Genomic DNA, 26,893 nt, shown 5'->3' on the forward strand with positions numbered 1-26,893 from the left:
CTTTGTATTTTTCTATAAAAACCACAACTTAAGTAAAGTTTGTGATGATCAGAACATCCTGCCACTTTTGGCAGGACATTTCGGTGATTCAGTCAGGCCGCACTCAGAAAAAAAAAAAAAAAAACATTAGTGCTCTTCTGTGGGAGAGAAAAAAAGTGCAGACACGAGAGGAGCTAGAAAGAACACACACACACACACACACACATATATATATATATATATATGTATAGGGACTGAGAGAAGAATCAGAGCCGCAGGAACAGAGTGTGAACAAAAAGAGCGAGGTGGAACAGAAAATAAGGCAGAGGAGAGGGTGGGTTGGAGTAATGCTTTTTGACAGAGGTGGGTTCAAGATGGGTTCATGGTGACATCATGGCTGATTTTTTTGAGGAGAGTATAGACAGGAGAGCTGTTCACCTTTCATTAGACACACATGTTGGTGGGGGAAAGCGCTCATTTGTTGGCACACTCGCTGGTTTCTGTGTCGACTTTTTATTTCCTCTTTTCCCTGTAGTTTCATATACAGCTTTTGGCTCTCAGTTTCCCCTTTTTCAGCTCTATGTTCATTTGTTTTTCTTAGAGTCATAGTATATGCCCTTCGGTCCCTAACACACACATTACTCTCTCTCTTTCTCTCTCTCTTTTTTTTTTCTGGGCATGCGTAAGTCATTTTTCCTTTGAGTGGTATTTATACTTGAAGGCTGTTGGACGCTAAATGAGCACACTTTGCCAGGCAGAATGAATGCACTCCTTCATTTCACAGGATGTGTATGTAAGACTCTAACCAAAGAAAGTATATGTTTGCGTGTGTGTGTGTGTGTGTTTGTGTGCTTAAATATGTGTCTACACTCAGCACCCTTCACATGACATCAATCTGAATGTGGGGAAATAATGATCTCATTATGGGCATCTTGTTACTGATTGGAACCTGCCATCAGCAACCCCATCTACTACCCTTCATCCATCCCTTCCCTCCCTCTCTTCACTTCACGCCTCTTTTTCTCACATTCCCCTAATCCATTCCAGTCAGATTTGCAACCCCAACACACCATACCATTGAGGCTGCGTTGGTTAAAGTTTTAATAACATGGGTTGCACAGTGACACAATTAGCAGCACTGCTGTTTTGTAGTAAGAGAGTCCTGGGTTTGAATCCCACCCTAGCGTTTGCATGTTCTCTGGCTACTCTGGCCAGTCCGCAATTTGAAAAGATACTCAGGGCATAGCAGCGTATGTGGTGCCTAGCAATTTTAGAAATCTGTTTGACTCTGTTATGGATTTTGCTATGGAACCAAACCCGTATTTTACAACCATGCACAGCTTATTAATTAAATTGTCTTGGAAAAATCCAAAAAACACCCTGAAGATACAGGAGCTATACAGGAACCATTGCCCAAACAGGTCAGCTGTGTGACCAAAGATCACACATGGGTGGGATTCCTCGAGGCTTGCTTCTCAAGCCACTTTTATTCAACACCTAAATGCTCCTCCTTGCTCAGACATTAGTGCATCAGCATATATTATGGTGATGACACACATACTTTGTATTTTTATGTCACCACATTACTTTAGTGAATGGCAGCCTCTGAGCCAGTTGGCCCATAATGTCAATGAGTTAAATAGTTGAAATTTCCTCTTAAGCAAATGCACAGAGTTCAAAGAACGTTTTTTTCTGGAGTTAATTTTATTCACTTCATTTTATTGTCATCTAATAGCAGCTTACTCATTGGCGCAAAATTTCACCTTTAGTTAATGTTGTTCACGTAATTGCTATTCATTCATTTGAAATTAGCATTTTAGTGTTTGCTACGATTTACGTGATGCTTAATTTTTTCAGTAACATTTTTAGTGTATTTCTTGTTTTTGATATTTCTTTCTTTTCTTCTTAAAACCCTTCATTTTCTTGAAGAAAATACCCACTTAATTCACTTGTGCATAACTGGAACTATACAAACTTACTTTGCCTTACCACCAACCCCTTTCCGCGCCCCCAACTCCTCTTTCCTCCTGCCTCTCCGTCTCCCTGTAACCCCTCTAACCTCACTTCCTCACTCTCTGCCGTCCCCCCTCTTTTCCTCTTTCCTTTCTTCATTTTCTCCTCATCCTCTGCCAGTGAGCCTCAGGCCTCCATACTCTGTTCCTCTGCGAATGCAAATCCAATGAATCTAAAGTGGAAACACACGACTGAGTAAGATGGTGCCATGAATATTTCATATCATTCTAAACACACCCAGTGAAGAGAAGCTATGGAGCGCTAAGCAGTGCCCGGGTTTTTTCTGCAGCCCCCTCTGCGACGAGTCGCGCCTCCATGAGCAGCAACGCCGTGCTTGTACTGTTGTCAGGGCAGCGAGTTATGATGTCATCGGTTGAAGTTAATGATACGAGAATGGCAGGGGTCGTAGGCCATGTTTCCAGTGGTGCCCATAGAAAGAGAGGGAGAGAAAGAGATAGGAGCACCCTGATCTGTCTTCATTATCCCCCACTCTGCTGCCTCCCAGACACAATGATCATAAATCTCAGCCCCAAGCACACTTCACTGACACTGAAACACAAACACTAGTAACCTCTGACCTTCTCACTGCTACTGCCCGTGCACGCTCATCCATGCACACCAAACACATATTACAGCTGCAGCCGTGCATAGTGGAGGACGAGAGCAGCTCGAAATGCTCCGCAGCCTGTTCTCACCGTCTCACTGTCAACATGTGCCCTGCGAGGACTCTGCACCCATGATACACAGATGCGACTACCTTCATGCACCTGACGGCATATTTTGACATAAATGTACTGTCTCGGTCCGAGGGGCCCCGCAAAGACTTCCAATCCACACCTCGCTGTTGTATCACTCCCGTGCCGAGATAGTTTTTGAACGAGGGTCGTATTTACCTTCTTGTTTCCTATTACACAACTGCTGATTTAGCACTGCTATGTAAACATTTAAGGGATTTCTATTAGCCTTAGTGGCCTTATAAGCATCACAAATCAAATGTAAACCAGATAAGAATCAGCTGGAGGGCTTTCCCCCCTCCACCCCCCCATATGGCTCTGATCTGTGCTTCCTGAATATAAGGTTCTAGCCAAAAGGCAACAGCGCCTCATGGTGCTTATCCTTTTCTTTCAGCCTGGTTGTGTGCTGTCAGATCGACATCAGAAATGTTTAACGGAGCATTGCAGCTGGCCACATTCGCCCATGTGTTGCTGCAAGGATTTCTTTGTTTTTTGGAAACTCAAACTCATATGGGTGTGATTCAAAAAAACTGTCACATTCATTTAGGGTTTTAGTGGTTTATTTGAACAGATCTTTGCAGATATTCCGCATCATAGGGCTGAAATGTTGTTAAAAAGTCTGAATGTAAATCTCATTTCTGGAAATGACATGTTATTTTTCTCAATAAGAACTAACCTGTCTAAATACAGGTCAAATAGAAAAAAATACATAAAACCAAAAGATAGGTGCACAAGATGGAATTTGCTGAGCCATATAGGCTGAATATCAAACACATCCTCTTGTGTTTAATACTGGGCTTTTAAACCTATAAAAGCATCTCCGAATGTATGTGTGTTTATGTATCTATATATTTTTTATTCTGATGCTTTTTGGGCTACTTTGATATATCGAATTTCCCTCTGGATAAATATCAAACATCAATCATCTATCTACTCATTTGGTCATATGTTCCTAAACAACTGTAGAGAAACTCCACGCCTCTTGTAACCATCAGGAATCTTTTGTTATATTTCAGACTGTATATTTGAGCTCTTCCTTGGTCAAATCAGTGGAGTTCATTTAAACAGGTCGGTTTACTGGCACAGACCTGGCTTTTAAGAATAATTCTCAGTTTGAGGTCTGACTTTGGGAAGGCCTTTCCAGAATCCTACTGTTGCCCTGCTTTATCTATCCCAGAACCGGCTCTGATGGGCAGCTTTGATCACTGTCCTGTCAGAACATTGACTTGTGCCCAACTGTTGACTTTTAAGATCTTTTTCTCATGTAGCCATTTATATAACTCAACTCCAGAAGGTATTTACAGTATATCATCTATGTAGGGAGATGTAAATATCAGTCAAGCTTGAAGGAGTTGATTTTGGAGCAGGGACTTCTTTCTTACTCAGCAACCTCTCACTTCTTCACAGCGTAAAACTTGCTGTGAGTTCCAGTAGTTTTGTGTAGAACCTTGGTCATTTTTGGATTGTTCTTAGACATCTTCGCCAGTTTTCTCTTTTCTGACTTGGTTTGTTTGTGTTTCATCCTGACCTGGACAAAGCGGTGACACATCCAAATAGCTAAATCTTTAAACACAATTGTTCAAATTGTTCAAATTGAACAATTCGAACTCAATCTTGGAATCTGCGGTCCTGTAGAATGTTTCCAAAGTGTTTCTCCAACTTGCATGAATCTAAAGCTTCCTTTTTAGATCTTCACTAAGTCATTTAAACTTTTCCCATTGTTTGGAGTGTTGGTCAGTTCTATGAGTTCTGTCAAACAATTCCTACTTATACTACAAGAATAGATAACTTGATAACTTAAGTTATTTGGTATCACTAAGGAGAAGTTGGTGAAGTATTCACTTATTTTGGAAATATTTAGAGTTATATATGCTCATAATTGTGCCTGTGTGTTTAATTTCCCCCCTACATTAAAACCTGAATTATGTAACCAGATTTTTTTTTTTTTTTTAGATGATCGATGTTTGCTCTGTATAATTAAGGTGTAATTGATGTTTGAACTATAAAATTTGGCAGCTGTAAGTAGTTTTAGAAGAGTTCTGAAGTATTCATGGATAAACAGTGGGGTTAGCTGTGGTCCCCAACCCCTGTAAATACCAGGGCTCCTTCATCATTGTTCTATCCACTAAATGCACAGTGCACATGAGGCTCTGATGTTAAAACACTCCACAGCATGACCCTGCCCTCGCCTTGCTTCAGTTAAGGGTTCTAATATTTGAAAGCTTGCAGCTCTGTTAAAAAAAGTTAAGATTCGTACAAGCCTTTTGTTTTACAGTGACTTCACTGTAATTTGCTGGTAAAGTGTGTGCTCCACAAGCTTGCCTCAGAAAGGTGAAAATGCTTGCCAAGATGCCAGTTAAGGTGTGCCTACCCCTCCCAGTTTTGAGGTTTGAGGTGCTTCTCCCCCCCCCCACCCCATAACAAAAACAAGCTGAGAAACATTACGTTGGGAAAAACAAGGGCACACGCCCAGAACCACAAACACATAAACACAGATCTGAAACATGTGATCTCATATGGAAAGAGAGGGGGCACGCTCAGGGGCACACCCAGATCTGTCGCTGCTGCTTCTGCGGTCGCACGGCTCTGCCACCTCACGCGGGACTTCCCTGTTGCTGAGGTGCCAGCGTTGCTGGTTTCACTTTAAGAAGCGACGTGTTTTAGTCACAGATGCGTGACTTTTGGGAGATAATCTCGACTCGTAGAAAGTGCTTGGCAGGATGTTAACAAATGTTGAGTGTGCTGAAAAATGTCATGTGTCAAAAAGCCAAATTCTGTTTTTCATTTTATCTGCAGCTAATGCATACTTATTTCTTTTTTTTTTCTTTGTCACATATATTTCTAATGGGATTCAATTTGTTTCTGTAGAAGCAGTGCCTCTAGTTTGTACCTGCATAAGGAGAGCCATTAAAAACAGGGTTCTAAGGACATCAAAAGGTAAAATAAATAAATAAATAATGACAACACAGAAGTTTCTGGAAGAACAAACCTTTTGGCTTTCACAATTAAAACAGTGTGTGAGCTAAATCAAAACAGCATGAAGTGGATGACCGACATTGTTCGGGATAGCAAAACTTCCTCTCCTAATAAACCTGGCTTACTTCACTTATTGATCAAACAAGAATGATCTAATAGCACAACCCGACTCTGCGTTTCAACATGCACCAATTTGTAGGCAAAGCGACTCCTCGGCCAAGATGTGGAAGAATAATTCAACCATGAGACAAGGAAGGCAGAGAGAATTAAAAACAGAAACTTAAGCTCCCTGGGCCCTTTTCTTCCCTCCAGGCGTTTTGTGGCTTTTGAAAAAAAAACAACAAAAAAAACAACCACAAAAAAAAAAAAATGGTATATTTGAAGTGCAGAGCGTCACGTGACCAAGAAAGAAGGCTTTATGAATCACAGTGTAATTATTTCTTAGTGAGAGAGTCGGTGAGTGCGGGCCCTGTGTTTGGGGAGTGAAAGAGTGATTTTAAGAGGTAGCGACTCAGGCAAGGAGGAGGAGGGAGGAGGAGTAGAAAGCAGGAGGGGGAGTGCTTGACGGAGTTGGAAGCTCACTGCCGGTCTGTCTTTGCCGCTGAAGGGACGCTGTTGAACGTTCACTCATCTTCTTCACCCTCTTTCATTGGCTCAAGCTGCTCATCAGACTCTTTTTTTTTTGTCTAAACGACTTCCTCTGGTGGCCTCCATCACTTTTGCCTGTGAGTAACTTAAACAAAAGTTTGAGATTAATTGAGTAATGGTTTGTTTTGAATTTGATTGCTGTTAGGATAATGCTTTTTTTTTCTGAAGAAATGAAGTGTTTGAGCTCCTTAGTCATGGTTCAGATTTCCTAAACTGTCACCAACACACACCTTTGTTTGCTCTCTGTGCTTCGGTTTGTTTTCTTCTAACTTGTTTTTCCCTCAAATGTGAGCGTGACACGAGTTTCTGTGAGAATCATCTCTACCATGTGTGCGCCTGCGTGTGTGGGTGCGTGTGTGTGTGTGTGTGTGTGTGTGTGTATGTGCATATGTGCTTATTAGCGAATGTTACCCAGGGCCCTGTGGAGCTCTTTATTATTAGCATATGTGTTAGTGTGTACACACTTGCATGTGTTTGATGTGTATTCGCCAGAGAAGTCGCCACTCCTCGACCCCTTTTTTTTTTCTCCCCTTTTTATAAGTAGCATATGAAGACTTGGCAAAGAAAAGCATTGTTTTCCATGTTTTTTAAACAGCACCGGCTGATTTCTGTGAGGACTGAGGTATGTCTGGTGCTCCGGCGTCAGTTTACGCGTTGTGTTCTCACAACTCGCTAGCAGAGCAGGAAGATTATTTAATGATGCTGGCGTATGCGCTCGATTAACAGGTTCTGCTTGTTACGGCCTTGCATGTGGATGGCAGGTAGAGCGTCTGCACTTGGCATCAGAGCAGCTTTCCTCAGCTGTTGATTTAATTTATTGCTCCTGAATCGACTGGGCAATGGCTAGACCGCTGTTTCAAGTTTTGCACCTGCTATACAATGCTTATTTCCCCCGGGGGAGGGGGGTCTGACATAGGTGAGACACACAGTGTGGGTTTAAGTGAAGTGACCCGGCACGAAGGATCTTTGTTGGAAAACCAGGGATAATGATATCGGCCTCCACTGACATCTGGATGAGAGAAGAGGCGCTCATCTCTGAGGCACAGAAATGTCCCTGCCCTCTCCACTTATTCGAGGACAGACTGCCCACATGTTGCAGCTTCACCTCCATCTCCAAACTAAATGAGAGTTTTACATTCCAGATGTGTGCATGCTCATGGTATTATACGTTTAACTGAGTTTAAGCTTTTATGACCTCAAGAGGAGCCTCTCACTATGCATTGCATTCACCTCTCCTATATTGCATAGATTATGTCACCATATTATCATTATGAATGATAATATTTATAATGATAACATATCATTGCTGGTGGATAACATATCCATATGTTTGTTATAGTTTTGGAATGATCTTAATTCAAAAGATCTGATTTAAATAAAAATCTTGTCAAAATGACTAATCATTACTTTTCGTCGCTGCATACATATTGGGAGACGCAAAAACACGTCAAATCGTGGAACTGTAAAGGAACAGTGGGAGCACAAGAGTTTGGGTTGCAAAATCTGCCAACAGTCTTGTCTTTGTGAAGTGGCTCAGCGAGCGGTAAATCAGGGAGTTGTTGATACCTGTCTCTTTCTGGAATTCCTATTGCAATTAAGGACGAGCGCAGGGAGGGGGGAGGGGCGAACCAGGTGATCTTCAGGGGAAATTGTGGGGTGGAGTGGTGGGGCTCGGCTGCCACCGCGCTATAATTAACATGGGAACTATTTGCGCACCATTTCCTCTGTCTATTTTTGCAGGTGTGCTATTCTGATGGCGAGGATTTACATTTTCGTCCTGCTCCCCAGCTCTCATTAAAAGGGACTTAGACACATATAAACTTGTGTGAGATTATGGTGTTTAGCAGGTAGTGCTTTCATGCATGTGCGTGTGTGTGTGTGTGTATGTGTGTGTCTTTGGGCCTGCTCGGGCTGCTTTGACTCCTGCGGCTAGAGGCGGCAATGGTGGTGAAACCCAGCTATTATGCTCTGCTTCATACAGGGAAAGGATTGTTCACTGCTTCATAGAGCCAAGGTGGGAAACACCTTCATAGTTGCCAGTGTGAGTCCCTCTGCAATTGCTGCATGACACATTTAGTCACATCAAACCTTTTCACAGAAAAGCAGCAATTATTGCCGTCGTTGTTAAAATAACAGCCTGTTGGTTATTACAGGTATATTAATGTTAACTGTAACAGGTTTAGCATTGTTTTGAATTTGATAGATAGAGTCAGTAACAATAGTAGTCATAAATTGTTGAAAATGATTCAGGTTACATTTATTTTTAGTCATCTTGACCGTGAGACCACTCTGGCTAAATAAAGACTTTAGTATTATTACTATTACTGTTTCATGTTAATGTGCTTAAGTGAATATCTGGAACAAAAAATAAAAAATTACTATCTCTTTCTAAAGTTCTTCTTTTTTATGGAAGTTTATTGGTCAGGCTATCTGCTGTGGTAGCCAGACGGCAGTTGGCTGCCAAACAGAATGTTTTTGGTTTTTCAGCTGGAAATATTTCTAAAACCCTAAATTTATCTTTTAATTTTGTGGGTGAAATCGCCTTGGAGCCTTCTTAGCAGCCAGGCAACCAGCAGAGTCCTGCAACAACAAGTTGGGGTGGGACAGCACTGTGTGCGTACATATATATATATATATATATATATATATATATATATATATATAGCCGTGGACTTCATAAAGCTACACTGGTCACATTAAGGGAAATGGTAAATGACTTGTACTTGTTTAGCATTTTATCAAGTCCAGAGGACCCCAAAGCAGTAGGTGGTTAAATGTTACCTCTGTATAGAGCATATTCAACTGATATCAAATATATTGACATTTATTGACGCTGTCATAGAACCAAACAGTATAAAAACAGCTCAGACAGCAGAAGTAACAATCTCAGTCATACTATGAGTTTTTTTTAGGTTTGCAAACATTGTTAAATATTTTGCTTATTAATTATTAATATATTATCTTCTTTTTTATTGATTCATAGTAAACAATACAGTACTGTACAGATCCTTTCTGGTGCAACACTTTGAAATTGTTGGAAAAGTCTTAAAAACAGTTGTTTTATAAAACTTTGAATCAAGCATGCCAACACCTAACTGTTACATGTAGCGTCATGCTTGATTTACACTAAAATACCTTCCTCAACGCAGAGTATTTCAGTGACCTCCTCTAAATCATAGGAACAAGCTGTCTGGATGAGTTTATTAAATCACAGTGTTTTATGACTTCTCATTCTTTCCATAGCATTCTCTAAAACTATAATAGCAATAAAAAAGTGACAATTCAAGTTTAATGATTTGCCAGCTCCAAGAAAAAAAAAAAAAAAAAAAAAAATCACAATCACACCTCTGAGTGGCACTCCTAAAAAACACTTCACTGAGACGAATCGTCTCCCAGTGGTGCCTCTTTTCATTGTTGGTATAAGCAAATACGTGTTTGTGGGATGCCAGGAGGCGGCAGATGTCAAACAAGTTTCAGTTGAAGGAATGCAGGTCTGTTTGAAACACCGGACCGTCTGTCACTCTGCGTCGCACCCGGAGCCATTAGGCGGCCTGGCCTATTGAAAGACTGGAAGCTGTCAGCTCTCGCATCAGATAATGAGCGACGACAATGTTGTTTTCACTGCCAAAATTCTGCTGACGCCAGCAACCAGATCAGATAATGCTCTTGTGATCGTGTTTCAGTATGAACACTTTAATTTCTGTGTAAATCTCTGGCTCCTATAAATCTCTGTGATGATTCTTTGTGGGGCCCTCTGTTTTTCTTTTTTTCTTTTTTTTTTTTTTTTTTGCACGTTGCGATGATGCTTTCGGTTGGAAAATCCATGACTGTGTCGGCGCAGTTCGGAGGACACATGGACTGTGAAATCATTGTTTAACTGCTGGGCTAGCATGACTTCATGTGCAAACCAAACTTAAACATACCCCTCTCTGTTTCAAGCCGTTTCCTTCGCAAAGCTTCTGAGCGTAAATCACTCGTCGATGTTGACAGTTGGAAGACGTGACGCTGGAAGAACATGCTCGATTTTCTGTCAAAAAAAAAAAAAAAAAGGAAAAAAAGAACAAAACTCGTCAGTGCTTTCCCTGCCAGGATACATGGCACGGTTCATCTTTCTTCAGGGAGTGAATTTACAGCTCAGCCCCTCTAGTAAAGCTTTAGAGTTGCTGCTCTGTGCAAATTTGACAGGTTTTTTTTCCTTCATATTTTCCATTTAGAAACTCTGTGGCTATTTCAGTTGGAAACGTGGCAGAAAAAAAACAAAAAAAACTTGTGAGCTTCAATCAGAAACGTAGCAGCGACTTTCAGAGAATCTGTATAAATATCCACTGAAACCAAGATTAAAAGTCACCATTGTGTGCCGTTCCTCTTTGATGAGAGAGTGAATCATGCACGTGTAAACAAAGCGGGGAACGTTGCAGCACCTTTAATCCTACTGCTATACGCCGAGCGATCGCCCGCGGTTTCGTGCGCTGACTAAAAACAAGCGTCTGCCTTGGTGTTGGTGTGATGCAGAGCTTCCTGAGATGCTGTGATTTATTTGTTATGTTTGACTCCAGTTCTTCTTTTTGCCCGAGGGGGCCTCGCGCTGTCACAACGGTTAAAGCACAATTGCTGTTTTGCTCGCTGAGGATTTGATATCCTTTGTTTGACAGACTTTTAGTCTCTGGGAACTGTTTTCCCCTTGCTCTGTGCGTCTTTCATGCATCATTTTTCTTTCTGCGTCATCTCTTTTTTTTTGTGTTGAAATTCAAACTCTTGAGCAAACAAGAGAATCTTATTCATTCTGATCGTGTCCCGTCTTGCAGTCCTGCCTCCAAATTGCCTGCCTGCTTGATTGGGTTCATTTTAAATGACACATGATGTCATGCACTGATGAAAATCGATGGATTATCTCAAGTGCAACCAATAAGTCTACTTCAATCTGATGAGCTGCTGTGAGGTCTGACACTGCTATTTACACAAACATGCTAAGTAAATTTAAACTGAACCTCTTAGGCAAGGTTGGAAAGTCCCCACAGGAACAAAACCCACCCAGCACTGGCCATGGCACTTTTTGCCTGCCTGCCTCCTTTGTGCCCCCAAGGCTTGTGGGGGAACGTGGAGCCCCTCAATGCCCATTTGGCCCTGCCTTACAGCGGATGAGGTCACTCCAAATTCCCCCTGTCCCCTTATAGCCCCAGACGGGCCAGCTAAATGAGCCAACCACAGGACCCGACATAAAACTTAAATGGCTCTGTAAAAAGCTGCCAAGCTGATGTGACTCATTAAAAAGCCCTGGCGCCAACTCTTTTTATTAATTCATTATTGTGTTTGGAGGGCGTAAAGTCACAGTGTTCTGTTTTCAGACGTCGCCTCTGTGTGCTGTAGCTCGTTATTTTTCAGTACCAGCCTTTTTCACTTTCATTCTTTTTCTTTTTTTTTTTTTTTTTTTTTTTTAAATTCGACTGTACAGTGGCACTGCGGTTTACTGGGTGGCACTTCCTCCAGCTCGTTTATCATCAGACATTTGAGACGTCACCTGCTGCTCTGATCTCCCCTATCAATACTATAGAATCACTTTGTCTTCTCCTCCTGCTCTTGAGTTTGCAGCGGATATAAAAACATGTCTACACAACCCTGTTAAAATAATAAAATAAATGCTTTTTTGTGATTAAACAAATGAGACAAAGATAAATAATTTCAGAATATGTTTTCCACCTTTAATGTGAGATTTATCATGTATTTATGTAACTCCATAACAAACTTGTTAAAGGGAATTTTGAAGCATAAGTAGGAAAAAAAAATTCTTTTTGCATTAATTGCACACATAAACTAATACTTTGTTAAATTCAAAATTGATTACCAACATATATATCTAAGTTGTCCTAGTATGGTTTTATTGACATTTGTTCATTTGCTTCCTTTTACAAAAGCTGGAGTTTAAAATTCATCTCATTGTATCTTTGTACAGTATTGATTAGAAAAAAAGGGTACAAAACCTGTGCTACCGCTAGATGATGCCTCAAGATGCTGTTGTCTTGACAACAGCTTTTGACGTGGACCTCACATCAAAAGCTGAGGAGGTCCTCCGAGATTGTCCAAAGCATCAGAGGCATGGCACTGTTAAAAGGTAAATATCAGGAGCGGGAAATAAAAAAATCCAGGCATCATAGAATTTTCTTTTTAAAATAAAAAATCTCAAGCCTGGCAAAATTTTGCAAAATCAGATTGCACGTTTTGTAGCACGTAGAAAATTGTGCTATGGTCTGATGTAAACAAGGAAGACTTTTTTGCCGTAATTCTATAAGGTAGCGCTATTAATTACAGTGAAGCATGATAGTGGCAGCATTATGGTTTTGGAGAGGAGGTTTATTCAGCTCAAATTGGAGCTGTGTCCCTTCAAGGTGGAGCGACTTCTGAACAATACCAAATACCAATTTGTGTTGGAACAAAACCCTAAAATTTGTGTTAGAAAGCTGAAGATTATATTTCTGCACAGTAACGACCCAAAACACACACCCAGATAAACAAAAGAATGCCATCAGCAGAAGAAGATGAATGTTTTTCAAACTGAGCCAGAACTAATATCTGAATTGGATTTATTAAAAAAATAAACACAAACAAACAAAAAAAAAACATTTCAGAGTGCAAGCAAAAATGATAGGCTCACAGTACAGAAGAAAATGGATATCCATCACTTAGTCCATATTAAAAGTGAAGAAATATCAACATTGAGAGTTGGTTATATCAATTGTTGGACTCAAAGAGTAAACTAGAAAGGTTACCAGGTCAGAATGCAGAATGCTGATTGACTCCCACCCAGACAGTGCTGCAATTAAGTCTGCACACTTTTTCAGCCTTTTTTATTTTATTTTTTATTTTATAATTATTATTTTTACCATGAAAAATTTGTTCCCTGATTTATTTGAATCTAGGCAAGAAAGACGTGGAGAGCAAGTACATGGTTTGGGTCCACAAAATAAATGTGGAAAAAGCTCTGAAATGATCACACATTACAGAAACCAGGCATTTTAATAGGGGTGTGTTGACTTTTATATCCTCTGTATTGTGCTGTCTTTACGAGTGCTGCTTTGAGTTCATGAAGGAGATATCCAAATAGGCCAAACACTAGCCAAGAAAACCCAGGCTGGACACACACTAGACACACACACACACGCACGCACACCCCCCCACACACACACATAGTGGTATGGGTGCTGGCAGCTGTTTTTCTACTATATACCTTTTTCCCAATTAGTCCCATTGTGAAATCTTCTACTGACGTTATTTTGCAGCTCAACGGAACCTCTGGATAGGGTCATTCTACAAGTTGGATAAGCTGTAATGGGATAGAAACAGAGGGGTTTGGAGGCAGGTAATCCAAGCAATTTTTGGTGATGAACTGGGAAGCAAGAGAACCAGAAAGAGGAGAAGAAGAAAGATGGTAGTCTGCGTTGGCAGCATTGGGGGTGAAGGGGGGTGGGGGGTGCCTGTCGGTGGCTGCTTCTTCCTGAAACGTGGCCACCCGAGCCTGCCTGGGCCCTGGATGCACATGTGGAACAGTTTACTGTAATGGAACTCTAAATTAGTGGTGGTTTGAAGCTGCCTGCAGCAGTAGGGTGTAATTAACTGGCTCTGTTGAAAGAGAGAGAGCCAGAAAGAGAGGCAGGGTGGGAGCCAGAGCCTTGGAAAAAAGGCATGGGTGAGAAGTGTGTGTGTGCGTGCGTGTGTCTGTGTGTGTATTCATGCTTAAGCTCTCACACACATATGACGTGTGGAGTTTTTTTGGGTGCCTGATTGCATGTGTATGTGTCAGAAAGTGTGCGCTGCATATGTGAAAAGCATTCCCAGTTTTTCTTTTTTCTTTTCTTTTTATTTCCCAAGCATGGCGCCACCCCTTAGTGCCCCCAAGTGCCCAGACCCCGTCACTGTTCCTCTGTGGGTTTTCTTCTTTTTTTTTTTTCACTCAGTTCAGCAGTTCACCACTTCAGCCTTAGATCTTTTCTCCCCCCCCCACTCCCTCCCCTCTTTTCTTTGTTTATACCAAATTCATTACCAAGATTTTTTTTTCCCCTGTCTTTTCTCCCAGATTCACAAGCCACAGCAGTCCCAAATTCCTTGGCTCTGCTCTTTTTCAAAGCCACATTTTAAAAAACAAGCTGATCACACCACCCACTCATGGAATCACTCGGAGGAAGCAAAAGGCAAATAAAGAAAACAATTTTTTTCCAGGTTTTTTTTCTTCTCGTCTTTTTTTTCCCCCCCTTTCTTGCGCTGAAAGTCAACAGTGGGGGCATAACTGCAGCCTTGTGTGAGTGTGCCTACTGCGAGCAGTCAGAGTGATGAGCAGCTTGCAAGAGGTCAGAGCCAAAATGACTCTGTGGGATTGGAGCCTGACTTGAAGGGAAGATAGTTGGAAGTGACAGCATCAGTTAGCAATCAGTGGATCTCATTTTCCTCATCCATCGGCCCTCTCTTCCCCCCCTATCCCTTCTTCATGCTCCGGACCCCGTGTCTGGGCCTCTGCTCCGGGGGGAAGAGGCAAAGAGGCAGGCTGCTGTGCTAGGCTGGCAGCAGAAACAGAAGAGGTCTTTATAGTGGAGTTCTGGTGATTTAAATCATATGGCATAGCCTGGAATCACTGTAGAAGTCTGGAAACTCTTCAAAACTATTTATTCCTACTCCCTCCCTCCTTCCTACTCGTCCTTGTTACAACTTTTTCCAAACTTCTTTGTTCCGTTTTCGCTCTCTCAGTTCTAGTTTTTTCGTTTTGTTTTGGGTTTTTTTTTTCTTCCAGTTTTCCTCTCCAAGCCCACTCATTTATTTACCCTGCTTGTCTTTATTGGTTATGGTACAGGACATCCCATCCTTCCCAACTTCCACATCCCTTCCACTTCCCTTCTCATCATACCTGTTAGTATAAACCTTACACACTCGTCTTTCAGTAAAGCTACAGATGAACGTTTCACTGTCTCACAATGGAGACGGATGCTAAAATAAACTAGAGATTTTATCCTTAGATTCATGCCAGTTAGAACCACTTGTTTTGATTTATGGTGTGAGTTTCATTGTAAGAAGTGACACAATTCTTTGCTCTCTCCTCCTCAGAAAGCTGACTGGATAAGTGCCTCGAAGTGGACCCCGGCTTTCCCTCAGCACTTCACTGCTTACTCTGAGGATTCTGATTTTGGCTCGGTGGAGGATTTTTTTTTTTTTTTTTTTCAAGGGGGCTTTGAAGAGCCTCGGAGGCCTGCTACGGACCCCTGGGTGCTCCGTCGACATGGCTACCAACAGGGAGCAGCAGGTGGGTCACTTGACCGGCTTCCCGCCTGCTGTTTACCCCTTCCCCTTCAACTCCATGAGAAGCCACTCCCCCTTTGACCTGCTAGCCAACAGCAGCCTGTTTGGACGATTTGGGGCGGACCTGCCAAAGGAGATGGCTGCTCTCTGTAAGTCTTTCTTTTCATCGTTGTGTGGGTTTAACTTGGCTCTCACTTGCCACCTGTGTCTCAGCTGTAGGTACAAACATTGGAAAGAGAAATGCCTTGAAAGTGATTTTTATAACGCCCTTGAATTTTCCCACATATTATCATGTTACAACCACAACCTGTAATGTATTTCATCTAGATTTTACTTGACAGACAGGAAAAAAACTGTGAAGTAGAGGGAAAGTACATGGCTTTTCAAAAATATTAGTACAAAAAAAATCTGAAGCATTGCAACCACCTACCTTTGAGATGGCCCTGGAGGTTTTCCAGAGGACATTAGTGAGTAGATAGCATTTTGAAACTCAAGGAACACAGACAGGGAAAGGTGGTAGAGAAGTTTACTTAGACGTAGGTGAGATGTTCAAATTAACTCCAGGAGGAGTAGAAATCCACGGCTCATGTATCACAATCTGCTAACAACACAAATATTACAACAAACTCCACAGACCTGGCCTCTGAGTACACAAAGCCATAATTTTCAGTTTGCCCCAAGCCATGCAGAGGTCAGAGCTAAACATGTAAAGGTGTCAGATGAAAGAACAGTTGAATTTTTTTAGCCTACTTTTCAAAGCTATTTGTGTGGCGAAAAACAAACACCCTGAGAATATTGCCCCTTCCTAGTGAAACATGGTGGTGTCAGCGTCATGCTGTGGGGAAAAATGGAAGCTGGTCAGAGTTGATGGAGGAATTAGATGGGCATTAAAAACGCAACCCATAAGTGCAAAGGAATGGTTTACGTCATAGCATGTTCTTGTCAAAGTTCATAGCTAAAGCCAATCAAAAATGTGTGGCAAGACTTTAAAACTGCTGTTTACAGAGAGTCCATATCCAGTCTAACAGTGCTGGAGCTATTCCGCAAAGAGAAGGAGGCAAAAACTTACACAAAGCTGGGTGTGCCCCGAAAGATTTGCAGAAGGAAAAGTGACAAATGGTGATCCTACAGAGTAATAACTATAGGGGAATTGTAGCAATTGTAGTTTCTTTTCTTCTTCTTCTTTTTTTTTTTTTTTTTTTTTTTTTACTTTTAATGACATTTGAAACCCAAGCATTCCTTTTTTTGGTCCACTTTACAGCTATGCAACAGTTTATATATATTTTTTTATCTATCACATAAAATTTCACTAAAATACATGAAAATTTGTTAATGAAAAATGACAAAATGTAAAAAAACACAAGGAATACAAATACATGCACAAGGCACAGTAAATTACCATCAGCTTAAATTTCAGATGCAAACTGGAAAGTGGAACTGATACAACTATTTAAATTGCACTTCATTATGTATAATTTTGTGATAAAATGGAAAATGCAAGTGTGTGATATAGGATGGGTGGTAGAAAAAAAACGAGGGAAAAAACCCATCTGCTTTCATCAATACAATGATTATTCTGCTCCTGTGGTTTCCTTATATGCATGGTACTTGTAGATGATGTGGTTATGACCACACACTCTGGCTGCTGCATGTGTAGGTGTGTGTGTGCGTGGGTGTGTGCGTGGGTGTGTGCGTGTGCGTGCGTGTGTGTGTGTGTGTGTGTGTGTGTGTGTGTGTGTGTGTGTGTGTGTGTGTGTGTGTGTGTGTGTGTGTGTGTGTGTGTGTGTGTGCGTGTGCGTGCGTGTGTGTGTGTGTGCAAGGCAGACAACCCACAAGTCTGAAACAGGAGACAAAACAACATTCTTTCTTTGTGAGGTGATGAATAATGAGCAACAACAAGTATTTGAAAATGAGCTATATTGCAGTTCTTTATTCAGGCAGAGTTTACCACAAACCTATTTGAAGAGGGAAAGGTGATCAGGAGGCCGTATTCAAAGCACTTTTTTAGGCTCCTCTGATGTCCCTTGTAGTTGTCATTGTGGCCACAGGGGGTGCTGCCGTCCTCTGCACTGCCAAACTGGGATGATATGGGAAAAGTAAGCACAAAGAGGAGATTGTTGGGCATCCACAGTGTTTTTGTGACATGCAAAAAACCCCCAAAAAACAAAACCAAACTAGCTAGATTAGACGGACGTCGCTCGTTGTTGAAACCACCTGCTTGTCTTTAAAACCGGAAATCGACAGCAGGACTCTGGGACAGGGTGGATCCTCGTTCAAAACTGTTGCAGCACGGGAACCAAATCAGGTTGCTAGTTTGAGAGAAAGGAAGCCAGAGAGAGTGGAGAAAGAATGAAACCTTATGTTGATTTAAAGGTAAGCAGGAGTTATTTGAAATCTGACCTGACTGAGGAGGTGGTGGGTGATAATGGGTGTGGGTGGCAACAGCTGTGCACCCCCCCCCCACTCCCCCGGCGCCCCCCAATCTCCCTCTGCCTATGTATGCAGTCCCCTTTTTGCCCCGACCGCAGCATGCCTGAGCACCTCTCCAGCTTTTCAGCCGTCAATCACCACCTCACCCCCACCTTTTCCTTCTTACCATTGCTGCCCACCTAATCCTCGAGGTATTTTCAGAAAGAGAGAGAGAGAAAGAGAGAGAGCGCGAGAGAGAGAGCACCTGGGGGTAATGTCCCAGTGTGGTGGAATCCAGGAACACGCCCTGCAAGAAAAATACACAGATGCACACGGGCAAACAGAGCATCAGAGGCAATCTTCCCACAGACTCTCTTCTGCACACACACACACACACACACACACACACACACACACACACACACACGCACACACACACACACACACACACACACACGCACACACACACACACACACACACACGCACACACACACACACACACGCACGCACACACACACACGCACACACATGCACACACACACGCACAGCACACACAGCACTTCTTTCATCTAAAAACTAGAAACATACCCCGATACAGAATGAAAATCCCACTGCACTGACAGATGGATTCTTTTTAGACTTTTTTTTTTTTAACCTTGGCATGAGTTAAAACAAAAACAAGTATCAAAGCACAACCAGACACAGGCAACCACATGCACTGGCTCTTCATACGCGGCTGCTTGTACGGACACATCCATGTTGGCAGTGGTATCGTTCTCAGGGGCGAAAGAGGGTGTATTTAGTCGAAGCTCGTTGTCAGGGCTGAGACAAGGCTCTAGCCAAAGATTAGGTCAAGATTGCTGTGACAGCTAGCTTCAACTCAGCTCATTTATACATGTTTTGCATTTTTTTTAGCTGTGATCACTTTAATAAATAGAAACATGTATGTTGTTCCTTTGCTGATTGCCGCTGTGATTTCAAAAAGTATTCATGCTGTGAAATGTTTTGCATTTTGTCATGTTGCAAACTTTTATGTGGTAGTCCAGTATGTTTTTGCAAAGGGTAAAATGATTTTCTAAACATTTTATAAAAAAAAAAAAAAAAAAAAAAAACAACCTATAAACAGATGTACACTCTGATACCCGAAAATAAAACCCAGTGCCACAGACTGCCTTGAAAAAAATTATCTAATTATTTAGGCGACTCCGATTTTGGGTAATTTAATCCCATCATGAATACAGCTGTCCTGTGAAGGCCTCAAAACATGGTAATGAAATCCACAGCTAAGGTCTGAGAGGACAGATATTAGTGGAAAACTCCATGACTCTGGCTTTAAAAGAAGCCTGGGAAGACAAAAGTCATTATTAAGAGAAAGCCACACCAACATATGGCGGAAGGCGAGGAGACCAGACCTAACTTTTTGAATTAACAATGGAAATCAATCTGAACGCAACAGAACATGGCAGGGTCATTCCGTCTTGAGTTTTTTCTTTAGCAGGGATGAGAAAGTTGATTAAAGTGGATGGATGAAATTGATGGAGCTTAATGCATGATCCTGACAGAGCCAGCAAAGACAAAACAGTTGAAAAACTAGTGGCCACATAACACCAAAAGACTTGCAGGTGTCTGTTTGTCTGTCCCACAGACACAGTAATTCAATTTTTCAATGTGAAAAACATAAAGGGATATGATTTTTTTTGTATACCCCTTGAATTATTTCACAGTGCTCTACAGTAATTGGGACAATTATTAAAAATTCTCATATTTCAGTGCGGATTTACTACGACATTTTAATACATGCTTCTTTTCTCGATAAACAGATTAATTCAAGAAACTCTTAAACTCTTCAGCACTCCATAATAGTTTCCACTTGAAATTGTGGCAGGTCAGTGGAAAACTTTATCAGCTTTTAAAACATCCTATTGCTGGATCTCTTGACAAGGAATGTTACAAGTCATTTTGCTGACAGCAGTCTCATTCCCAGCTCTCTTAAAGCCTTGCTGGGAAGACAAAGGGACTTGGTCTGGACATTCCCCAGACTCTGTTTTTCTTTTCCTTCCACTTTTTTTTTTCTTGAAAAGTTGTCCTAACAGTCCTGCTCATTGTTGTCAAGCCTGTCTGAAGGCTATCCTGTGAAAATACCTTCCACATGCAGGGTGCTGTGGTTATTTATGTGGGTTTCTGAGCTTAATATACTGAGCTCTATCTTCTCTCTCGGCTTCAGTGCTCTGTGTTTGAAGTCAGTAAGTGACAGATACCAACCTTTGTCAGGCGTGCATTTCTGCGCCGACCTGTCAGGGCACCTCCAGTGATGACGCTCGGTTTTGGCGCAGGAGTGTCTTTGGAAATACCTGTTCTGCACAGAGCTGGGAAGAGACCGAAGCTGGAAGGAACGGAATGAACTGGCTGCCATTTTTTTTCCCCGCCCCGATGTCATTAAAAGGAGGAAGATGGCCCAGGAAATATGAGTCATGTGACCACTGCTGTCTATATATCTGAATGAATGTGCTCATCATCCGTGACACGGTCTGACGGCTCCTTTGTGCAGTTTGTAACAGAGACTGTTATCAGTTTATCCCTGTCATTACGGGAGTCCTTCACACAAACAGTTGGAAGTCCATTAAGGCATCTTACTGTGTGATAACATCGTCACTGAGCCCTGAAACACCTCTTTAAGCTTTCGCCAATCATGGCGAGAGCTCAGGCCCCCAAAGTCAGCCACAGGGATGTTTTGAAAAGTTAGTAGCTCATTTCCCTCAGCTCATATGGCCTGGCCCAAAATCTCAACCCCTTCAAAGAGCTTTTCCCCTCGCAATGTAATTTGTCGGGTTACGCTAAGTAAAAAAAAACAAAAAAAAAACAAAGAAAAACGAAACATAGATGAGAGATCCAGTTGTGAATGACGGAGGAGTGGAATAAAAAGCATCATATTAATAGAATGGAATGAAAAGCTTGTGGAAACCTGTACAGAAAGCGGCTCAGCTGTGCCTCTGGTGGAGGCTTGGTGACAAGTTGGTGTGGTGCACAAAGAGCAAACAGCACAAACTAAAAGCAGGCGGAGTTCTTACTGCAGCAAAATTATCCCCATGTGGTGATTTTGTAACACTCACACTTGTCTGAAGGATCCTTCCTGAAGGGATTTGTCGTATGAAAATGCTTAGGTGAAGGAGAGAGACTACAAACGGGAGGACTTCTCCGTCGGAGGCAAAGCAGAGCACAGACAGCACATTGTAGCACATTATTTATTTTCTTAAGTGCTTGGTCTCAGCCTGCCGCTGCCAAGGGTGGTGAAGTTCTTGTTGATGTAGGCTTAGATGTGTCTGGGTGCACATGTCCGTGGTTCGGTGGGCGACGTGTATATTTGGAAAAAGACAGGGAGATGGAAGAGAAAGTGATTTATGTAAGGAAATGAAAATATGGTCACAGCTCTGCTACTTCTCACATGCAGGTAGAAACGTCTTTACACTGTCAAGGAATGACACGTTTATTTTGAAACAGAAAGAGGCAGCTGGTTGGATGTGAGTAGTCGCCTTCCTGTTTGCTCTTGAGTGCAAAATTAATCTGGGTGCAGGGGACCAGTTTACAAGAAACATCACAAGGTCATAAACACAGACGACAATAACATATGAGATAACAATATAACACCGAGCTGAGATGCGTCTGATGCAACTTGCAAAGATATTCACACTCTTTCAACTTTTTCGCACTGGGTCGTATTTTAATACATTTTATTGCTGTTTTATATGATAAATTAACACACAGTAGTGCACCGTTTTGAAGTGAAATGAAAAGAAATGTTTTCAATTTCTGTACGAGTGAAAATCTGAAAATTGAGGCATACATTTGCACTCGGCCACCTTTAGTCGATGCTTTGTAGAACCACTGTCTCCTGCAGTTAGAGGTAGGCCGGTCACGTTAACAAATTTTGCTGGATGGTAAATTGTCCCAGGGATTATTGCAATAAACTGTAATATTGTTGTCGTGAGGCCATTTTCAATTAATAAGACTAATGAACTTTTGATAGTAAAATTTTGTAAAGAACACTTCGCACTTGAACTGGAATGCATTTTAAATATCCAAAATAAAACACAACTGAATACCTGAAACCTTAAATACTGTGGTTACAGTGTTCTGTAACCACAGACACTTAATAAAATTAATTAAGTGTCTATAACCAAATTGCCCTTCGAAAAAATATTAATCATCAGAATGGAAGCGATCAAGTTCGTTTCATCATGCGATTAATTGATCACTTGATTAGTTGCCTATTTTGACAGGCTTAGTTAGAACTGTGAGTCTTTTGGGGGGTTTAAACATCTACTGGGTAACATTTGTGCTCACTTAGGTTGGACTTCAATTGGATTTAGGTTTAGGACTTTAACTTGGCCATTCAAACACATGGAGATGCTTTGATCAAAACCAGGGCTGTACAATGCTATTCTGCAACGTTTGAAAGCATGCCAGCTCCAAACACCTGGAGGACTGAATTTGAGCAGCCCAGGTTTTAACCCTTCCACTTCCTGTAGCTCTTTCTCTCTGGTTATGACTGTTGTGCTGGTGGAGGATGAACCTGTGCATAAACTGCAGGCCTGTTGCAGCCACGTGCAGGTTTTCTTCCAGGATTGCATTGTATTTACGGGCATCGAACTTCCCACGAACTCTGATCAGCATCTTTGTCCCTGTTGAGAAAACGTTATTCCCACAGCACGATGTTGCCAGACCTATTTACACCATTGACATGGCAGCCAGTTGACATCTAAGTAAAAACATAGCAATTTATTTTAATTTTTTAAAATAATTCTGAGTTATTGTAGCCAATAATGAAATCACAGTGATGTAACCTGGCTCACTGAGTCTGAGAACACCATATTTATGGCTTTTGAAGAACAGAATAAGATGATTGCTTGATTTATCAATCATCTTTATTTGTCAGTTGCATCAATAGTGTCATTATTAAGAACTCACAATTTGAACACAAATTTAATTATTTGAACAGTCCAAGTAAGCTTACATCAAACTTAGTCTAATAAAAACTATGTTAAAACAGAAGTTGCGCTTATTGTTATTTGAACTTATTCTATTACTAAATGGCTTTAATTGTTTGCCCCTGATTTGATTAGTTTATTTGTGTCTGTTTCCACCCAACGTATCAGACTAAATCATACTCTTAGATTCTGGTTTGCAGTGCTACTAGTGCCAGCACTTCATCAGAGAAACTATTGTTCCTTTTCCCACTCCTCTCTGAGATTTCTGCTCCTGTGACCACGATCTAAATGGCAAATTAGTAATGCTACGACTGCAGGGTTTGTGTTTGTGCGTATGTGCGTGCGTGCGTGTGTGTGTCACTGTGTGAGGACAGCATGTGTGGAGCTGTTAGGATGCATCCTTGACCTATCAGTGAAATGTCTTTAATAAACAGCTCAGCATCATCTGACAGCCCTGCTTTCATCTCCCTGGGCAACCACCAGCATCAAGATGACAGCTCTCCACATCTTTTTTTTTTTGGAAATCAGTTCCTGAGGATGTTTACGTAAAGAGAAGGTCAACATTTTGACACTGGATAAAGAATATAGATACACCAACCAGGCATTTTAAGACTAATATCCATTTCCATTTTTTGTTCTTAGTGGTTTGTGTTTTTTTAAAGTCTAATATGTTGATCTCAATTCTTTGTTCCTGAGGTGTGTAACTCATAACAGAAAAAGTGGTGGTTTTGAATACAACAGAAAATGAGAGAGTCACAATAGTATCCATATTTGTGCATCGAAGCTTATGTCATAGACCGTTTGAAGAACGAATTTCAGCAGCGAAACATTGGTCAATGACATAAAAGGCTGGTAATGGAGGGCAGCGTTATTTCTGACACTTGTAAAAATAGGGGAAAATAATTCTGATGAAGAAAACGATTAAGAAATTTGAAGGCAGATACTAGCAAAAAAGCAACAGTTATGATTAACATCAACTGAATCATAACAGCCTGTCTTATAGTTTTAGCCCAGTTCCACAGAAAAATATTAATAGCAACTATGTGGTACTTTACGCCCATACGTGGTCTGTGTGGCTTTTCTGACTCACTGTCAAAAGTGGCATATGGTAGTGGGTGAAAGTCAAAATGCATGAGCTGAATTTAACCTCCATCATGAATACTTATCTGTCAAGGTAAATTTTTTTATCTCATTTTGTTGGTTTGCAACCATTTTCAAAGCAGCTAATTATGTCAGACCTTAATACCCCACGTCAGGTTCATTAAATGTTGTGAAATGACTTACAAAAATATTGTGCACCATTGTGAGCAGGCTCTTCCTTTTATATAAAATATAAATATATAAATAAAGAATATAAATATAGATGTAAAAAATATAAATATAAATAAATAAATTAAAAAAAATGTGGGTTGTGCGTAATTTTACCTCTTGCTAAAAAAAATAAAAAGAGTAATGAAGCGTTTATAATAAGATGCGGTTCTGAGTATTCATCAAAAAAAATTAAAGGGTATTTAGTTAGTGAAAAAGAGCAAGACTCAAGAATTTTGTTGTACGTTATATTTTTTATTATTTTCTTTGTGTGTGTAATTTTGTCTGTTTGTGTATTTTAGGATGAAATTGACCATTCTTTCCTTCCTACAAGTCTTTTGTACATATTTTAAACTAAAGAGAGCAATTGTCCATTTGACTGTTTTCTTGTGTGCCACCAGCTTCTATTCAAAATGCTTTTTTTTAATGGAGTGTTATTACAGTTTTTTTTTAAATCAATATTAAGCTTCAGAGTTTTGCATGTTGCTGTTTTCCACTAGGAAAAGATCGTTTTTCACTGATAGTAAAACTATCAGTGTCCACATATGGACACTGAATGGAAAAAAGTTTTGATGACAATTTAATGACCCGGCAAAAATAATTGGTCGGAATGTTGCTGCCAGCTTTTATTCTCCCTTGAATATTACCACATCTTCTCCCACAAAGATGTAGTTTGCACTGACTATTTGCTGCTCTGATTTTATCCATTCAAATCATTTTGTTTAAAATGTTCTTGCCTTTTTAAAATCCCTCTTCTGATTTTTGTGTTTACTTTTTCATCTTCTTTTATTTTTGTGCTATCTTGAGCCAACTTTCCCTGAATTCTGTAAGCGTCTTGCAGCTTTTACATGAGTCAAGACAGCACTCACTCTCGAGTGTGTCTGATCCTCGCCTGCGAGTTTGAAAAGTGGACAAAAGTGGGGGGGTTTCTGGTGAGCCAGAGGCAGCGGAGTGTTCTACAGCTTAGACACGATGACAGATGAAGATAAAGAGGCTACTATTAAAAATGGGAGGGGTATGTTTTCAGCCGGGCCTTTTGAGAGCAAGGGCGAGAATGAAGGGCTGAGTTTTTCAAGGTGTGGTGGGTGAGTCCATGGGAACAATACGTGTGTGTGTGTGTGTGTGGGGCCGTGGGGGAGCGGGTGTGTTGGGGTTGGAGTGCTTTGGCTGAACAGCAATGAGATCTGTCACTTCTCCTACAAAAAAAAACAACAACAAAAAAACATGGGCAGCATAAGGTCATAACAAGGCAGATAGAGGCAGAGAAAGAGTGGAAAATACTTCTCTGAAAGATGGCCAAGGCTGATAGTTGTCTGAAAAGTAGCGTTGTGATGGGACCAGCATGTGAACTGAGGCAAACATGGCAGCTTATAAGACTAGAGCTCTCTCTCCCCCTTCCTCTCTCTGTCTCCTTCTCTCTCTTTATCAGCAGTGCGACACTTTCTCTACAGATAGATGAGAATGAGGCTGATGACTGGATAAGGGTTTTTGCTATGTGTAAATGTAAAGGCTGTACATTAAGCAAAAATATAAAAAGAACACTTGGACCACATTAAAGCTGCACAACATACTCACTTGTTGTCATCGCTGCACTATCAATGTGTGTATATGTTGCTATCAAAAAGGACCGATTGGAATATGCAGTGTGTTTAATGTTTCTGGCTCCATACTTTAAAATTCTCCTTTTCCATAATTTATTTGGCAATTTAAATGAACTCTCTCTGTCCTTAATGCTGACAGTGATTAAGAATAGAAAGCTGAGAGAGATTATTGGGGATGTCCTGATGATAGGAAAGGAAGAAAATAGTCAGAAAAATGTGTTTTTATCATAATCAATATCGTCGTTGCAAAATTCAACGTGCGGTTTTATGTTTTTTTATGTTTTTGTGGACAAAAAACGTAAAAGGAAATAAGTACTTTCTCAAAAATGCCAGTGTTTATCTCAATAAATATATAAGTAATATATTTATTGATTTGAAAGTCATGCAGATGTTGGTAGCAACCCAACATATTCAACATATGTAGACATCAATCATCCATCCTTGGTCAATAGATACTAGAGATACTTACAGAAATTTACTTAATATTCAAGTAAAGGTCTTTGTTGGATTCAGGGTATCTCCTGTATGAAGAAACTAGTTGCATGCATAGATTCACAACTGGACTTTTATCAGGTGATTAACTGGGACCTTCTTGCATCTTTATTTCTTTTCTCCACTCATTCTTAAATTATAAGATGTCAGGCCATGCCATTTCCTGGAAAATAGTTCTATTATATTTTAATCAGGTCGTCAACTCCAAACTTCACTGTCGGAAGGTTTTTAGTGCAACGTCCAAAAGCATTTCTGCTCAAAACATACCATGTGGCATGACATCCAGTGAGTGAAAACTTTTGTCTCGTCTCATCAGGTTGCATTTCTCCACATTTTGACAAGCTTCAAAAGCTTTTTCTTCAGCATTGCAGTGTTGTGCAGTGAGCAGATGTAGAGAATCTGGCTGTTGTGCACACTACTGTTTTTTGGGGGTTTTTTTGTTCTTTTTTAAACTGTATTTTCCAAATC

General features: G+C 40.9%; 1 protein-coding gene across 2 annotated transcripts in view; it reads left to right on the forward strand.

Moving 5' to 3' along the window:
- Positions 1–26,893, forward strand: part of rarga (retinoic acid receptor gamma a) — a 57,350-nt gene that overhangs the window by 1,152 nt on the left and 29,305 nt on the right. Inside the window, exons 1-2 of one of the 2 annotated variants that reach the window (XM_008413708.3) lie at positions 6,210–6,427; positions 15,438–15,778. In XM_008413708.3, the coding sequence (XP_008411930.1) occupies positions 15,610–15,778 (169 nt within the window). In that variant the 5' untranslated portion in view covers positions 6,210–6,427; positions 15,438–15,609. Of the gene's footprint in view, positions 1–6,209; positions 6,428–15,437; positions 15,779–26,893 lie in introns of those variants that run through there. The other variant, XM_008413709.3, reaches the window with a different exon arrangement.

The sequence above is a fragment of the Poecilia reticulata genome, chromosome 7 (genome assembly GCF_904066995.2).
Source record: "Poecilia reticulata chromosome 7, P_reticulata-male-v2, whole genome shotgun sequence".
NCBI lineage: Eukaryota > Metazoa > Chordata > Actinopteri > Cyprinodontiformes > Poeciliidae > Poecilia > Poecilia reticulata.